This window comes from Myxine glutinosa, chromosome 1 (genome assembly GCF_964187855.1).
Source record: "Myxine glutinosa chromosome 1, kmMyxGlut1.1, whole genome shotgun sequence".
Taxonomy (NCBI): Eukaryota; Metazoa; Chordata; class Myxini; order Myxiniformes; family Myxinidae; genus Myxine; species Myxine glutinosa.
In genome coordinates, this window is record NC_136261.1 from 179,744,439 (window position 1) to 179,763,707 (window position 19,269).

General features: G+C 41.8%; 1 protein-coding gene across 1 annotated transcript in view; it reads right to left on the reverse strand.

The window, feature by feature from the left end:
• The window catches only part of LOC137432387 (unconventional myosin-XV), a 214,080-nt gene that overhangs the window by 129,189 nt on the left and 65,622 nt on the right, over positions 1-19,269 (reverse strand). Inside the window, exons 13-16 of the mRNA XM_068124318.2 lie at positions 18,979-19,212; positions 13,933-14,006; positions 12,549-12,622; positions 3,368-3,464 (exon numbers count right to left, since the gene is read on the reverse strand). Coding sequence (XP_067980419.2) covers positions 3,368-3,464; positions 12,549-12,622; positions 13,933-14,006; positions 18,979-19,212 — 479 coding nt within the window. The remainder of the gene's footprint in view (positions 1-3,367; positions 3,465-12,548; positions 12,623-13,932; positions 14,007-18,978; positions 19,213-19,269) is intronic.

The window sequence follows — 19,269 nt, forward strand, 5'->3', positions numbered from 1 at the left end:
TGGTGAAAAGTGTCGAAGACTGTACAATGAATGACGCAAGAAAGAAAGGGTGTGTCTTTCCCATCGATGTATCACACACGAGGGTAGTATTTATCCCTGGGAGCAATACCTCACAAAATGTAAGCGAACTGGCTGCACATTGTAGATGGTGGAGCTACATGTCCTCAATTGTGCTGCTGTAAGTGCATTAAAATTGATGGCTATTGTCTTGGTCGAAGACAACGCCAATACTTCGATGTGTGAGAGAGCGTCAGCCACCAAGCTCGCGATGTGCTGGATGCAGATATCGGTGGTAAATTGCAAAATATAACTGAGTTGCTGAAATGTATTAGGAGAGTGAGAGTCCAAATGGGTCAATAGAGTGAAAGTTAAGGGTTTTTGGTCAGTCAGGACAGATAATTCGCTAGCATCTAAGATGTGGTGGAAGCACTTGATGGCAAGGTACAAAGCGAGTAATTCTTGATCACTGTACTTGCGCTGTGTTGGTTTCAGCATTTTAGAGAAGGCAAATGGACACCAGTCGGCATCGATGAACTGGTGAAGGGCCGCACCCACCGTGACCTCAGACGCCTTTTCCATCAGGAATGTTTGGCTCCTCTAGCTTCAGATCAAACAGGAGTGCAACGTTGGCCAGTGCGTCTTTGATGGTGTGGAAGGCTGACAGCGTTGGCTCCAGCCCTTGGAACACTTCAGCATGCTTCCCAGTTGTGAGTAACTCATTCAGTGGCTGAAGTGTTGTTTCTGAGTTTGGAATAAATCGCTATTAAAAGTTGACGAGGCCCAAAAGCTCTCACAGTTTTCACAAACTTTGGGGGTCAAAGGGTTAGGAATGACCGGGATGGTGGTGGAGAACTGAGCAACTCCTCATCAATAAAATATCCCATATGGTCTGCGTCTCAGATAGCCTCTCCTAATGAAAGTCCAACTGCATGGCTTCTCGTGCCGGCACCTGTTTTTTAACTAAATGTGGAGGTGTTAAAGGTGGGTGTCTGGTGCCTTAAAACTAGGCTTACTCCGGGTAGGTGGAACTCATTAGCCTTGGCTGGCAGTCTGCCTATGAGAAGGACAACTCTGATCTCAAACCCGGGTGGGTGGTACTCGTTAGCCTTCATCGGTAATCTGCCTAGGAGAAGGACAACTCTGATCTCAAACCCGGGTGGGTGGTACTCGTTAGCCTTCATCGGCAATCTGCCTAGGAGAAGGACAACTCTGATCTCAACCTGGGTGGGTGGTACTCGTTAGCCTTGGCTGGCAGTCTGCCTAGGAGAAGGACAACTCTGATCTCAACCCGGGTGGGTTGAGCTTGTTAGCCATGGTCGGCAGTCTAGGAAAAATGGGGTTAGGGGCACTGTTGTCTCGAAGCAGACTAGTTAACCCCTCCCAGCCATTTTTGTTCTGTGAAGAGACACCTTTCTATATTTGTCTTGTTTCAATCCAAGGGACTGGTTGTTCTGCATTTGTTTTCTTTGTGTAGCCCCCACCTTGAGTGGCCCTGTAGGCTTTGTGACAGGAAATATCCCATTAAAAAAGCAACACTTTGTGTTGAGATGAAGGTAATGGAAAATCCTGAATAAACTGCACCTTCTGCTCGAAAAGACGGATGCCTGAGCGGTTAACACAGAGGCTGAGGAAATTCAACTCTGGTATGCCAAGTATCTGCTTAGTGGGACTGATGACGTTGCCGAACTCCTGCAAACGGGTGAAGAGGAGAAATGTAGGTGTTCTTGATGTTCTTCTGCAGTTGCGCTGCAGAGGATAATATCATCCATATACAAGTAGCAGAAGTGCAATCTCTGAAGCACCTGATCGGTAAAACATTGAAAGGGTTGTGCGGCATCGCATAGGCCAAACAGCATCTGAAGGAATTTGAAAAGGCCGAAAGGCATGGTGACTGCTGTCTTCGGGATGTCATCTAGATCCATGGATTTCTGATGGTATGCACAAACGAGTTTGACCTTGGAGAATATTGTGGCACCATGAAGTGTAGCAGTAAAATCCTGAATGTGTGGAATGGGTTAATGGTCTGGTACAGTCGCGTTGTTTAAAGACAGGTAATCCCTACAAGGATCCCCAGGTGTCGTTTTGGGTACCATATGTAGCGGTGAAGATGAACTGCTGAACAATGGTCTGATGATATTTCCCATCACAAAGCCGACAGGGCCACTCAAGGTGGGGGCTACACAAATAAAACAAAAGCTGGGACACAAAGATGGCCATGACTGGTGTTGCACAGCATGGAGCCTCAGGACGAGCTTCTTAAGGTCGGCCATTTAAGATTGTAGCTGTGCGACTTGCTGTAGTGGAGGTGTCACATTAGCCACCATCAGGTAATGGTGTTAATGACATGATCAGCCAGATCTGCAGTGGCAGGTAATGCCAACTCTGTGTTATCTGCAACTATCGTGTGGATGTGTGGTGGTAAACATTGCAAGAACATCTCAGAAGGGAGCGACTAGTCGAAGGTGGCGTGGTCACCAAGAAGCTGCTGCATATGACGCAGTAGTTGTGTAGGACTTCGATTTCCTACATCCTCATTTGTAAGAAGCTGTTGAAAGCAGCGGTGCTCAGAGGGAGTTGTACGCTTTATGAACGCGATCTTCAGAGTCGTGTACGAGTTGTTCGTTGGAGATCACAGTAAAATATCTTTCACCTCCATTGCATAATCTGGTGACAAGAAGCCAACAATGTATTTGACCGGCATCAACTCGGTATAATAATGTTCCGGGTGTTGAACTCGGCTTTGACTTGCATAAACTACAGCTGTAGGTAAAAAGGCCAAAAGGGTGGCAGCTTTATCGAAACTGCTGCTGCCAATGAAACTGGGAAGAGCACAGCTGGTTGTTCGTTCCTGGCGACTGGTTGCACGTTTGTAATTCCTTGTCCGTCCATTTGGATCACGTTGGGTTCACCAATTTAGTGTCGAAGAAAAGATGTCTGAGACATTAGGATTCCGATTCAATTCCATTATTCAGCCACCACCGTCCAACCCACTCGTCCTTCTGATAGGGAAAATCCATACTGGAAGTCCCCCAATAAACCAGAGCTCAAGCATATTTACATGTTGTAAAATCCAAGGCAAAATGATGCAGTTACAAATGCTTATCACACTCTCCCCCTACCCACCCACAACCAAAAAGAATAGCCGTGCCCCCAGAAAATTATGCAGCCAATCAGGCACAGGCTGCATACAAGCCACCACCACCATCAACAGAATCTATTTAACAAACATCATAATTCTGAGATTTTATTTAAAATCATTATGATCTGTCACATATTCAAATTTTATGCAATAGTCATTTTATACAATGGATTAACAGATTTTTTTTTTTTTAAACAAGCTCTGTGGAAATAATGAATATGTACCCACCGGGATTGTTTCCAGGTTGTTGTGATGGAGGTGGACCTCCCCACATTCTCCCACCTCCCTTCATGCGACTGGAGAGTGTGCAAACAGAGCCCGATTCCTGAAAAGAAGCCAAAAACATTCCTGAAGAGACATTTTTTAATTACTGTATTAATATAATTTTTGAAGAAATGTAAGAAAATTTTAGCCTCAACTAGAACGGCACTAGAGAGAGTGTATACCTACGCCAGGCTGGACAGTTTACATTTTGTATCCACCAATAAGCCAGATCTGGATCCAGACCTGAACCACAACCTAATTGGCTTGTTTTGTCACCTACCCAACTCATCCACCAAGTTTTGTCATAATCCGTCTACAACTTTTTGAGATATAATGCCATACATCGTTTTTGGCCAAAATCTCTCAATGGTAATGTCGAACATTTTTGATCCACATGTACAGGACATACATCTTTTTGATTACATGTACAGGACATACATGTTTTTGATCCACATGACACACTCTGATATATTTTATGCTTGCATGGTTATTGTTGGGGTGAAATTGTCAAAGGTGAATTGATTTGAATGTCCATACACCAAAAGCAATTTGAATATTTAATTCTCCGGAGAAGATTCGCTCGAATACACACAAGGATTGCAACAAAGTTTAACAATACTATGCCGGCATACATGACCACAGAGCATCACAAAACGTTTCCCAGAAAAATCTTCTGGCGAGTAGCTGAATGCAATTCCTATTATAATAAGTTTGGGACCAAAGGAAATCTCTAGCTGTCTCAGGAGTCAGACTGAAAAATGGAAAGGTCAGGGGCTTTTCAGACAGTCTGGCACCTTGGCCTCAATGAGGTATCTGGTTGTCATTACACCTCGATCATTGAGGATTAAGATAAAGATGTGCGGACTTGTTGTTTTTTCCCAGAATGGCACCTCTCAGAGGCTTTATCTGTTCTTGTCTGAAAACAGCTCCATTCGCCTTCTGTCACTTTCAATACTCTTTCAAACATTGTATCTCTTTCCTTGCATACATGATCAATGTTAGCCTTATTTCCAAGTACAGCAACCACGCAATTTCTATAATCCATTATACAGATTTAATCAAAATATTTATCATTAAAGTATAAGCTTCACCTTTATTGGCTTACATATATACGCCAATACAGTCGTGGCCAAAAATATTGGCACCCTTGCACTTTTTTCAAATAATGTACCATTTCTCCCAGAAAATTGTTGAAATTAGAAAATCTTTTGGTATCCACATATGAATTTCTTTGGATTGCAGTGGAACAAAACAAAAAAAGCTGAAAAAATTACAGAAATCCTAAAATGGCCCGGACAATATTATTGGCACCTTTTAGAAGTTCTTAGAAATAATTAGATTTCATGCAGGAGATTCTCATTTACTTTGGAATTGAACTCACCTGTGGTGAGTTGCAGGTGCCTGCAATATAAAAATCACTCTTTCAACCAGTTTGAATAGAGAAAAGGAGTCATTCTGCTGTTTTGTGTCACTGTGTGTACTGCAATGTGCATTGAGAAAAGAAGAAAAACCAGAGAATAGTTCGAGGAAGTCAGACACAAGATTGTAGCCAAGCATGTACAATCTCAAGGCTACATGTCCATCTCCAGAGATCTTGATGTTCCTGTGTCTACCATACGCAATGTTATCAGGAAGTTTAAGGCCCATGGCACTGTAGCCAACCTTCCTGGACGTGGCCACAAGAGAACACTTGATGGAATATTGCAGCGAAGGATTGTTCAAATGGTGGAGAAAGCACCTCGATCAACTGCCAAACAGATTCAAGTTGACCTTCAGACACAAGGTACGACAGTTTCAACTTGCATCATGCGTCGCCAACTCAATAAAAGGGGGTTCTATGGTAGGAGACCCAAGAGGACCCCACTGCTGAGAAAGCCCAACTGGAGTTTTCCAAAAAAACCTGAACAAGCCAAAATCCTTCTGGGAGAATGTCCTGTTGACAGATGAGACCAAATTAGAGCTTTTTTGGTAAAGCAGATTATTTCTCTGTTTGCAGAAAACAAAATGAAGCCTTCAAAGAAAAGAACACCTTCCCTACAGTCAAACGTGGAAGAGGTTCAGTGATGTTTTTGGGTTGCTTTGCTGCCTCTGGCACTGGGAGCCTTGAATGTGTGAATGGCATCTTGAAATCAGGAGATTACCAAGGCATTTTGGAGTGCAATGTTCAACCTAGTGTCAGAAGGCTGGGTCTCCGTCGAAGGTCTTGGGTCTTGCAGCAGGACAATAAGCCCAAATACACTTCAAAAAGCACCCAGGAACGGTTCAAGACAAAACGTGGACTGTTCTGAAATGGCCAGCAATGAGTCCAAATCTAAATCCCATTGAACACCTGTGGGGAGATCTGAAAACAGCATTTGGGTGAAGGCACACTTCAAATCTGGGAGAACTGGAGCAGTTTGCACAAGAAGAGTGGGCCAAAGTGCCAGTAGAGATGTGTAGGAAGCTCATTCATGGCTATAGGAAGCGCTTCACTGCAGTTATTTTGTGCAACAGTTCTGCGACCAAATATTAAGTCTAGGGTGTGAATAATTTTTTCAATGCCATTTCTTTTTATTTTCTGATTTAAAAGGATCTATTGAGTTCTGAATCAAAAATAAAGGTTCTGTAATATTAAAAGTGAAATACAGAATTGTGGAGACCAAATACTTTTGTCAATTTCAACTTATTTTTTAGAGAAAATTGGGAGTTATTTGAAAAAAGTGCAAGGGTGCCAATATTTTTGGCCACAACTGTATATATAATCGAAGACTAACAGTTGGAAATTTATTTGAGACTTCCACATTATACATATTCACATACATGGTCAAATGTATTTTAAGTGGTGAATTATAAAGGTGATTGATTTATTGGAGACTATGTTTTGTTAATGAGAATTCTGCTCTGAGAGTGCTGTGTCCCAGCCGTGACACTCGTGTTGTTGGTGAGAAGGGGGAATGTGTGAAGGCCAACTCTGCGAGGAGTGTTTATGGACGTGTTGTTCCTCTTCCGTGCGTGTTTGAGTCTAGTGGATGACCATGAATCTTTATTTTTTTGCAATATTTAATATGACAGGGACTTTTAATCTGCTTTGAAATGCTTGCTTTGATATGCATTCACTGCACACCATATATGGAGAACTTGAACTTGCTTGAGTTCTCATTCGCTTGCTAAAAGATTACACATGCCATATATTTTGTATAAAAATCTGATGTGCTTAAAATGCTTTTGAGAGGGCACTGAATTTTCCCATCTCTCTCCCATGCGCATGGCCAATAAAATGATGCAACCAACTGGAGGGATTGATTTCTTCCACGACAGTAGTAAGGTGGCTTTTACGAAATATTGTTACAGGCCGGACAAAAGCACCAAATTTTCCACAGAATTTTTTTAGCATACTATGATTAATTTCAGGATAGCCATCAAAAATGGGGAAAAATTTTTTTCCAGAAAATTATGCTGCTCATAATTATATATGATTGATTGTTTATATATGATTACTTCGTACATATTGTTACGTTTGTGGGGGGTAGAGATACCTTAGTCCAGGTAGATTGCATAGGTCGTGTGCTCCAAATGTCGTGAAGAAGAAGAAACCCCCATGTAATAAATAGGAAATTTGTGTGGACCGGATGTCGTGCAAGTGTATCTTCGTCCCCATGAGAGGGGTGGGGTTTGTTAATTAGCGAGGGATTATGGGTAATTAATCCCCTGTATGTAATTGCCTATTTTCCTGTGTTCCTTATGACACCGCACTACAGACACCTAGTAAGAAATCGGCCATTAACCACACTAATTAAAAACCAACCGGAAACCAGGCATCCAGCACTATCGCTGATAACACCGACTTGGTGAGCGCACAGGCACAGGCAGATCCATGAGCCATGCCCCAAAGAGCAGTGATTGGACCAGGATTTGATTGGCACAAAGACTGGTAAGATGGGACTATGGGATTGGTGAAGCAGGCATGGATGACATCAGAGCCGCGCGTACAAAACAGTTGGAACGGTGGACAAATATTTCCTCTTGAGTCTTCTCGTTCTGGACTTTGTTAGCGAATGGTCGCATTTTGGCTCTCTCAGCATCGATGTCCTCTCGCCCTTCTTGTTATGGAACTGGTGTTAATGGTTGTGTGCCGACATTTTTCTCTTATCTCTTGGGTCCGGACTTTGTCGGTGAACGGTCGCTATTGCTCTTGCGCGGGGAGGGTTCATCGCATGCGGTCGTGTTCCGACATCTTGCTGGTGGTCATGAGGAGGGGAACTGTGGACGGCGAGCTGCAGTTTCAGTGCAGAGATCGTGAGGACAGGCATGGCTGGAGGAGCTTCGCTTCGCGCAGGAGGCCTACTTCGTGCCAAGGAGCGCATTTCGCGCGCAAAGACGTCAAGGCCTCAGACGATCTTTGACGATTCCTGACAAGATACACCAGCCTATTTGAGCTAAGTGCCCACTAAATCACACCTATTTATTTATCAGTTATATTTCCCTTTGTCTGTATTCGGGTCTGTTTGAGATGCGCTCCTTTTAGGAATATAGTTCATTGATCGTGCATTTTCTTTGTGACCGGCAATTTCGTAATAAAGCTGGCATTTTCTTGTACATTTTAAACCTGTGTCGGTTGAATTAATTATTGCAGGTTTGAGGACTGCTGGTGGGATCTGTGAAGGTAAGCGCTCTTCAGTCTCTTCCTCCCTGTGCAAATAACGAATACCGTCATATTGAATTGAACGCCTCGGAGTGTAAAGCTCGTTCGGCAATCCGTTTCCTCGGAGGATTTTAATCACCAGGAACGCGACAATATTATAAATCACACAGTTATTACTAAAGGTCCAAAATTTGCCCAAGATAATTGAAATATTGAAGAGCAAGTTTGAATAAAACTGTCCAAAACATTAAGACTACAAGAGATATTGTCCGCCATTGTCCCCTATTTACAGCCATCACATATGAAATATTATACACCTTGTCTTTTTATTTAAAGTGAATAAATGTACAGGTGACATCTATATCAGTTTAATTCTATGCATTTTTGACTGCTTGGTGTTGATTAATTTTTCCCAATAACTGTTATATAAAGACCTATTGAGGACATATGTCATATCTGTGGGTAATATCCTATGTTGAATTTCAGTTTCCCCTACTGAGGTCTCATTGTATTATTTCTGGGTGGCTACCCTTTTGAAATTAATCATTATGATGTGAAGAACATTCATGGAAAATTTGGCACTTTTGTTTTCCAAAATTTGGCCCGGTAACCGTATTTCAAAATATTTCATTCAGCTACCTTACAAATGGTGAAGAATCGCTTCAAAAAATTCTCGTATCTGGATCCGGATTCGGATCTTCACCAAAATCAAATCAATTCTTCCTCGTCACACACCCAACCTGTCCACCCAGTTTCATCTGAAACCACCGTCCACAACGTTTTGAGATGTTGCACTATATATCGTTTTTGGCCCTATCTCTCTTACATCCCTAGAAGTACTAAATCACCATTTAGATTTTTCTCCCTTTTTCTGCAAATGTCCGAGCTGCATCTCAGAGCTGGCTGAGACTTTCTGAATGAAATTTTGCATCAATAATGGGAATAAAAAGGATGCAGGGTTGACTTTTTACCTTGACCTAATTTTAAGGTCATGACCAAACTATAGGCATTTTAAAAATTTTCACCAGAACCTGACTAAGATTTGGCTGATCAGAACGAAATTGCCCTCACTAGATAGTCCAGTGCAAGGTGCATTAACACTTAATTTACAACCTGACTAATCTTCCTCTGATTATTTTTTCATGATGTTGAGTTTTTTGGAAAAAATGTAGATGGGGACACATTTGCTTTATCTACACTGTATCCCTAAATGTTGAAGTTCAAGGTCACATGGTTGACTGAAAAAAATATGACTACAAGTATAGATACTTTCAAAGTACACCAGCCCCATGCCAAATAAATAAATATCCTCCAGCGCGGCATTGCTGGGGCGCCTAAGGCGCCCAGCAATGCCGCCGTGCAGCACATGGAGATGTCCCTAAATGTTGCCTATAATTAATTGTCTTATTGGGATGGAGAGGTGTACAATAATTGATTGATTAATTGCGTAATTAAAATCAATAAACAGTAATCATAAAATAATTTCTTAATCAATTGGCTAATAGCATACCTCAACCACCAGTGTTTCACCTGAAGCTAGTAATCAAAAATTAAATTGATTAATCAATAAATAATTAATTGAGTAATCAATAACTCAAAATATCCTTTATAGCCACATCACTTTGTCACTGTCATGTCCAAATATCAGCTTCCTAGCTCAAAAGGTGCCTGAGATATTGCCCAGATAAGAAAGAAAATAAATAAGTGATTAATAATGAAAATAAATAAATAATGATCATAAAATAATGAAATTATTAATAAATTGGCTACTAGAATACCTAAACCACCACCATTTCGTCCGCATCTGTAATTATAAAAAAAATAATTAATTAAGTCATGAGTCGAATAATTAAATAATTAATCAATTAATTGATTGCTTGATCAATAAATCAAAAATACCATTTACAGCTAAATTCACTGGTCATTGTTGTGTCAAAATATCAGCTTGCTAACTCAAAAGGTACCTGAGATAATGCCCAAATGAGAAAATAAATAAACAAGTACTTAATTAATCGATAATAATTAAGTAACTAATCAATTAATTAATGAATCAAAATACAAAAAATAGCGTTTTTGCCAAAGCACTCTCACTATAGTGCCCAAATTTCAGCTTCCTAGCTCAAAGGATGGCTGAGATATCGTCCGGACAAACAAACAAGAAAACAAGTTCAGATACATTTAAAGTACACCGCCCCCATGCCAAATAAATAAATATCCTCCAGCGTGGCATTGCCGAGGTGCCTTTGGCGCCCGGCAATACCGCCATGCAGCTCATAGAAACTGAATTGGGTGGGAGAGGTGTACAATAATTGATTGATTAATTGCATAATTGAAATCAAAAAACAACGATCATAAAATATTTTCTTAATCACTTGGCTAATAGCATACCTAAACTACCAGTGCTTCATTTGAAGCTATAACTTTTTGAAAATTAATTAAATAAGTCATTAATCGAAAAAATTAAATAATTAATTGATTAATCAATAAATCAAAAATATCCTTAATAGCCATATCACTTGATCACTATCGTGTCCAAATATTAGCTTCCTAGCTCAACAGGTGCCTGAGATATTGCCGAGATGAGAAAGAAAATAAATAAATGATTAATTAATGAAAATAAATAATAACATAAAATAATTAAATAAAGAATCATTTTTTTATTATTTTTTTTGGATATACGATGGAGGCTCATGGAAGCGCTAATATCAATCACACAAGAAGTCAAACCGACACATAAAACACAAAATAAGGGGAGCGGTAGACAAGATGGGGAGAGAGGGCGAAGGACACATACACAACATTTGAGAGCAGGGACATCGAGAGAACTGTGGGAGGGAGAGGGCTTGGGGGGGGGGGGGGTGGTAGAGGTATAACACATATGGACACTGCAAGGACTTCCAGGAAAGAAGTTGGATATTCGAAAAAGTGTATCTGGGGTGAATTAGCGGGGGTAGAAGAGATCAAGGTTTTGGATGGGGGAAGATAAGAGATGGTGGTGAACCGCTGTTTTAAAGACCTGGAGGGATGAGTGGGATTGAAGGGAGTGGGGGAGTTTGTTCCAGAGGCGGGAAAAAGGGGAATAAAAGAGTGAAGGTGAGCAGAGAGCCTTGATTTTGGTAGTTTAACCATAAGAGGGTTGCTGGCAGATCTTGTGCGACCTGTAGGAATATTTGGGGGACATAGCACAGAGGGAGCTGGGGGAGCAAGCCCGGAGAGGAGTCGGTAGAAGACAAAGACCACCAACATGCCTGCGTTGAGTGAGTGAAAGGCCCTCGGAGTTAGCTTCATCGCGGGAGATTCCAATGATTCTGAAAGCTTTGGTTTCAACAGCGTGAAGTCGAGCTAGGTGTGAGGCAGGAGCACCGGCCCAGAGGGGGGATCAGTATTCAATTGAGCTGCAGATGAAAGCCTTGTATGTGGTGAGGAGCTCATGTGTGCCAAGGAAGGACTTCGCACGACGGAGGATGCCCAGTCGGCGACTGGCTTTGGAGGCCAGCTTGGAAATGTGGTTTTCCCAAGAAAGATCATGGCAGATAGTGAGACCCAAAAGCTTGAGCGACAGAACTTCTTGGAGAGGATTGTTGAGAAAGTAGATGGGAGGGTTTTCCAGTCGGTCTTTTCAGAGAGACATAGTAAGAGTGTGAGATTTGTCAGGATTGAAAGACATGTTCCACTTGTTTGACCAGTCTGTGATTTTGTCCAGGTCTGCAGAGAGTAAGGAGGCTGCAGACTGCCGATCTGAGGGATGAGGAATGGAGTGGCAGAGAGTGGAGTCATCAGCAAAGAGATAGAGAGGATTTTCCAGAGAGTCGGAGAGATCATTGAGGAAGACCAGAAAAAGCACAGGGCCCAGATTGGCTAATAGAATACCTAAACCACCACCGTTTCATCCGAATCTATAACTTAACAAACAGCAATCTGTAACAAACAGACAGACACACAGAATAACAAACGCAACGGACCAATATACTTGAAAAATCTTCGATTTTGCAAGTAACAAGAAAACAAACAAACAACCAGTGAAAACTGAGTAATCCCTTTCAGCGTGCGTCATTGCCAGGCCCCCTTCAGCGCCCGGCAATGACGTTATGCAGCGCCTGGAGATGGCATAGGAAGGAGTGGTGTACAACAAACAAGAAAACAACCAGAGTGAAAACTGAGTATTCCCTTTCAATGCACGTCATTGCCGGGCCCCCTTCGGTGCCTGGCAATGACGTCATGCAGCGCCTGGAGATGGAATAGGAAAGGAGCCGCGTACAATCATTGGATCACTGGCCATAGGTAACCATCGTGAGTGATCGCCAAGGGCAAGCCTCCACCATCAGGGAAGGCTTACCCTTGGGGATCACTTTGCGATTGCAGATATGTAGTTATAACTGCTATTGCCATTGTCAAAATATCAAATTACATAATGATTATGATAATTGTATCAATGCAGGATATTATGGTTATGAGAAAAGCAAACATGATAATTTTGCTCATGGTAATGGTAATGTGATGTAATGGTAATGGTTGTTGTCCCACCGTGCCCACAAGGTCTGCCAGTGGATCAAACAGGTGGTCAACAAACTGGTCCAGGCCATCAGACCTTCCTTGTTCTGTCATTCCACCAAAAATAAACAGTTAAACAATCATTCATCCTACTTTATGATGACACATATTATATCATGTACAAACAAATATCGGACATACACTGCATTGATTTTAAAGCAATAAAACATTCTACAGAAAAGACATATTTTCTTTTCTTAAGTGATCTAAGATGGAATGGAAGAGCTCATAATTAAATTTTAAGCATCCGTAGACGTCTTTATACTTCTGCGGAGAAGGCAGTCATGTTGAGAGAGTTTGACTCCATCAAAGCCAACCCAGAGCATCCAATACATGAAGACCTGCAGAATCTACCAAATATGTGACTCAAAGTCACGCAAACCTTCCTGGTGCTCTGCAAATGTTTTGAGTGATGCGGGAAAGGGCAAGTGGTGCAATCTCTGGACAGCCAATAACATTGCCAACAAAGAACTGGTGAGTGATCCGACAGAAGAGACTCCAGGGGTCGACCAATATTTTCACAATAATCTCTTTCAAAATATTTTCTTAAAGAAATGTTTTCTTGAAACAATAAAACTATGAGAAAAAAATTCTTGCTTTGAGAAACATTTTCTCATGATTTTCTTGTCAAGAAAAAAAAATTGGACAAATTTTATTTTTTGGCAGTGTACATCCCTCGAGTCACCATAAGATCGTCATTTCATAAGATCCAGAGAGTACATTTGAGAGAGTCACCATACGATCTAGAAAGTACATTTGGCAGTGTACAGATCTAGAGTCACCATAAGAAGTTTAGATTTATCATTTTTCATACCTGCTCTTTGATTAGCATTTCCCTTCTCCCTCACCAACCCCTGTACTCCCTGTACCCTTTTCCCACCGCACCACTCTTTTATATAGGAATTGGCAAATCGACTCCTCTTCGCTATTCAATGAAACATTATCATATCCATTTACTGAAATATTTCAATTTAAATGAACATCAAGAGCCCAAACCTCATCATGTACCCCAAAGAAAAATGAGTATTGTTGAGGTATTATCCTTTTCTTTACCATTCAAAGAGCTGCTTATTTAAATATGAATAATTGTCTGAAACATAATGGTACAGTAACTATGGTAACAAGTACAAACAAATTTAATGTTAAAATAATTGTGAATGTACCTTCAATATAAAATAGCTTTTGCTCAGCAGCAGTGTAATTGACAGCCTCCATGTTTTATGTGTAATTGACAAAAGAGAACAATAATGTGAGAAATTATACCTCTGATGGAAACTCAACAGGGATTAACCGAAATTGTCGAGAAAGAATGGTTTGCAATTGCAACTTTAAAGAAAGGTCTCATTAAATTTGTTACCATCACGAGATGGAGGTGAGAATGATGGTGGAGGAGGGATGAAATCATTGTCATCATAGGTCATCTGCAGTGACCTGAAAAAAAAAGAAGACTTGGAGGATTGTCTTCCGCAGCTGCATGGCATATCATATGCATTGCATTAGGATCTAGAGATTCTACACTATTACAATGAAAACAACATTTTTCATAATTTATATTGCAGAACTTGCTCGATTGTATATTTTGAAATCTACTGCTCATCTACTGCTCATTCCTCCTCATTGACTTTTAAAAGAGTGAAATTAAAGTACCTTGGACAGGTTTATGGCAGCTGTAAAAATAAGAGTTTTTATGTACAACTTGTCGGAGTTTATTTTAAATGCAGGTCTTTAGGCTCATAGAAGAGTGCAAAAACCCTCAGGAGAGCCAGTGTGTCGACCCTCAGGAGTTGAGCCAGGAAACAATATCTCTCTACTCTCAAGACTGAACTCTCAAACCTGTCTCCCTCTTCCAAATCCTGGTGGCATCTGGTCAAATCCGTTTCTGGTGTTTGTTCCCCCTCCATCCCCTCCCTTACCTCAAACGGCCACACAGTTGACACCGCACGTGAAAAAGCCGAATGCCTCAACTCTGTCTTTGCCTCTAAATCTTGTGTCCCAAACCCATCTCTCTCTGTTCCCACCTTTCCCAGTCGAACCCAATTGCTCCTAGACTCTGTGACCTTCTCTCCTGACAAGGTGGAGAAGTTTCTGTCAAACCTCGACTCTGATTCTGCAACTGGACCAGATGTCATCAGCCCATGGGTCCTAAAATCCTGCTCTGTAGCTCTTTCACACCCTCTCTGTTCTCTTCACCCTCTCTTTTGCTCAAGGCCATCTACCATATGTTTGGAAATCAGCCAACATCACCGCTTTACAAAAGAAAAGGTGCAAAAACAGATCCTTGCAACGACAGACCAACCAGCCTGCTCCCAATCATCAGCAAGGCCATGGAATCAATCATCGCTTCTGATATTAAATCCTTCCTCTTCTCCAATATCTTGATCTATGATCATCAATTTGGTTTCAGACCAGGACACTCTACTCTGGACATGCTGCTTCTGCTGTCTCAACAATGGATGGAGATCCTCAATGCCAAACAGGAAATCAGAGCTGTCTCCCTTGACATATCACGTGCCTTCAAAAAGGTCTGCCACCCCGCTCTGCTCACCAAACTATCCTCCTATGGTATCCATGGAAACCTCCACACATGGTTTGTGGACTTCCTTTCTGGTCGCAAGTCAAGTGTGCTGGGCCCTGTGCTTTTTCTGGTCTTCATCAATGATCTTTCCGACTCTCTGGAAAATCCTCTCTATCTCTTTGCTGATGACTCCACTCTCTGTCACTCCATATCTCAACCCTCAGATCAGCAGGCAGCAGCCTCTTCACTCTCTGCAGACCTGGACAAAATCACAAACTGGTCAAACAAATGGAACATGTCTTTCAATCCTGACAAATCTCACAATCTCACTATATCTCTCTGAAAAGACCATCTGGAAAACACTCCCATCTACTTTCTCAACAATCCTCTCCAAGAAGTTCTGTCACTCAAGCTTTTGCGTCTCACTATCTGCCATGATCTTTCCTGGAAAACCACATTTCCAAGCTGGCCTCCAAAGTCAGTCGCCGACTGGGCATCATCCGTCGTGCGAAGTCCTTCCTTGGCACACCTGAGCTCCTCACAACATGCAAGGCTTTCATCCTTAGCTCAATGGAATACTGTTCTCCACTCTGGGCTGCTGCTCCTGCTTCACACCTAGCTCTGCTTCATGCTGTAGAAACCAAAGCTTTCAGGATCATTGGAATCTCCCGCGATGAAGCTGATTCTGAGGGCCTTTCACTCTCTCACCGCAGGCAGGTTGGTGGTCTTTCTGTCTTCTACCGACCCCTCTCTGGCCTAGCTCCCCCAGCTCTGTCTGTGCTGTGTCCCCCAAATATTCCTGCAGGACGCACAAGAACTGCCAGCAACCCTCTTCTTGTGAAACTGCCAAAATCAAGACTCTCTGTCACCTTCACTCTTTCATTCTTCTTTTTTCCCGCCACTGGAACAAACTCCCACACTCTCTTCAATCCCACTCCTCCCTCCAGGTCTTTAAAACAGCTGTTCACCACCATCTCTTATCTTCCCTCATCCAAAACCTTGATCTTTTCTACCCCTGTTAATACACCCCAAATCCACATCTTTCAATCTCTGACTTCATTCCTGAAATTCCTTGTAGTGTCAATTTGTTTTGTACCATGTACCTCTTCCCCCCCCCCCCCAACCACCCCCTCCCCCACCCCAGCCCTCTCCCTTCCAACAGATCTCCCGACGTCCTGTTCTCTACTGTTGTGCTTGTGTGCTTCGCTCTCTCTCCACATATGGTCTCCCCCTCCCCTTATTGTTTTACATGTCCGTTTATGTTTTTTGTGTTTTATGTGCTAGTATGTGTTTGATGTGCTAGCTCTTAAACGAGCCTCGATCTTGTATACATCAAAAAGAAAAAAGAAAAAAAAGCATGTAAAAACTAAAATGGATGGAATAAATGGAAAAATGGAAAAAAAAAGAAAAATTAATTGGGTCAACTAAAGGAGAATGCATGGATGCACAACTACATGAGGAAAGGAGCTACCAGAGAAAGAGGGGACATGTTCTCAGCGGCTGGAGAAAAGCTCAGAGGTGTAAGTGGGAGACACCATTTGTGGCAGTGGGTAACATACTCCAATTTGAGGGACAAAGCTGATACAGACATTGCATCAAGGGCAAAAGTATTACAACATAATATATGCATTACAATTTTCCCTGTTTGTCGTTATTCCCTGTTTGTCGTTAAAGGCGGCAAAAAGGGTTGGCGTCAGGAAGGGCATCCGGCCGTAAAACATTGCTTCAAAAAGGGGACCGAAAAACAACAACAACCACGGTTCCCGAAAAAGGCCAACCCCCGCTTGCGGGGAAAAATGGCCTCTAAAGGTGGTTATATGCATTAAAATAGGGAATATGATTAAACTCAATTGACTGTGGCCAGGGTTGTGGACTCACCATTTGGAGAGGTTCTGGGCTGAAAGGATCGAAACTTCGCTGAAAAACTATGCCCAGCTGATGATCCGGGTAATTGGAAAATCAGTCAATCTACTATAGAAGAGAGCTGTTTGTCTGTGTGTTGCCATTTTTCTCAGAGATGGCTGAACGGATCTTCGTCAAACTTTCAGGTGTTTGTCAGTAAGTGCCAGGGAGTGTTTAAGATGAGAAAAAAAAAAAAACTGGAAAAAAAAGTTCGTATTTTTTGGCTCTATAGTGTCTAAGTCTAAGCTATAGTGCCGAAGCCTAAGATTTTTTTTTTTTTAAACTCTATAGTGCCTTAGCCTTTTTGATTAATGACAGTTATATACAAGTGCACATTCACATAAATAAATCCAAAACAATCACCAGACATTTTAACACAAATAATCAAACAATTCCGGAAGCAGTCGAAGTTGGTGGTAAGTCTTCTTCTTCTTACTGAACGTCATCATACTTAACTCAGAAACGTGATCAACGACACATTCAGCTGCATATATTCAACGAAAAGGTAAAATGATGATTTGACGTTTGTAATGGATTCTGATTTGGATGTAATTGCTTTTCATTTATATTTGCCCCCATTTAAAATATGTTAATGTTTCTTTTTCGCTTGAGCAATGCCGGGTACTCCAGCTATAAACACTTATATACTTTACTCAGAGTACAAATACAAATACAACTTTGTCTGGGGGTAACATAGGCTATGTGGACGTGGCCTCATGTGGGGACCGGGAAAGGGGCGTAAATTCTCTATGTAAATGTGTACGGTGTAGCGCCACCTAGTGTTGGTGTCAGAGGCTATTACAATTTCCCTTTTTTACCTTTTATCTGAGTTTAAAGCACTCTTTGCACAGGTAAATTTTTCCTCCTTCCATTCCCCCAACCCCCCAATCCCCCAACCCCCCCAAAACGGAGGGGCCTATCAAAGCCACCCCCCCCCCCACCCGCCCAAAATATGTACATGTAGTATGTCTTTCCCCTTCCCTGCCCCTCCCCTTCCCCTTCCACTCCCCCCACTCCCTTCCTCACACCCCTCCCTATCTTGTTTCCCCTCCTTACCAAGGCCCTTTTCCCCCAATTGCTCAGTTTGGCCAGGCGGCCAGCTCTAGGAAGAGTCCTTGTTGTTCCAAACTTCTTCCATTTAAGAATTATGGAGGCTACTGTGCTCTTGGGAACCTACAATGAAGCACAATTTTTTTTTTTTGTAGGCTTCCCCAGATCTGTGCCTCGATCTGCCTTTCCAAATCATGTCCAATCATTTGAATTTACTACAGGTGGACTCCAATCAAGGTGTAGAAACATCTCAAAGATGATCAAGAGAAATGGGAGGCACCTGAGCTAAATTTCAAGTGTCATAGCAAAGGGTCTGAATACTTATGTCAATATGATTATTTCAGTTTTTTCTTTTTAATAAACTCGCAAAACTTTCTAAAATCCTGTTTTCTCTTTGTCATTATGGGGTATTGAGTGCAGATTGATGAGGGAAAAAATGAATTTAAACGATTTCAGCAAAAGGCTGCAACATAACAAAATGTGAAAAAAGTGAAGGGGTCTGAATACTTTCTGAATGGTGTGTGTGTGTGTGTGTGTGTGTGTGTGTGTGTGTGTGTGTGTGTGTGTGTATTGTTAATGTCCGGCTTTCTTCTTGTGACTACAGTGCAGTAATTGGTCTATATTTTGATTATGTGCAAGTATTTTGGTTGGTAATCTAGTTGTGCTGCAGGAATTTAAAAGTATCGGGCTAGTTTAGCCATTTCCTTGATTTCTCTCTGAAGATCTCTAATATATCATGGATATTTCAGTCATGTATTGACCACCCTCTTTCTTAAGGAGTACTACTGTAACCAATAAAGGTCACCGTTATCAATAAAAGTTTCCAACATCACCACAATCATCAAAAAATAAAAACTCAAAAATAACCGGTTAACCACCCCCATGACAAACACTGCCTCCATATAATTCAATATCGATTTGGCAAATAACTCGTACGTGCTGGAGCGACGGCGAGATAATTGTGTGGAAGAACTTGGCAAGTGTGCAAACATGTGGGTTTTAGGCCCGCCTGCTGATGACAACAGAAAGAAGGAGGGCCGCTTTGGGAAGTACAGTGGAAGCTCGCAATCCCCAATGAGGTCAAGGACAAGATCATGACCAGGAAGTTCACAGCAGTTTCCACCGTCCCACATAGTAATAGTCCAGCCCAAACAGTTTTCATTCAATCCTCTGCAAAACAGCAAAACAATACTTTATTGGATTGTACCCCAATCTTTACAGAGCCAT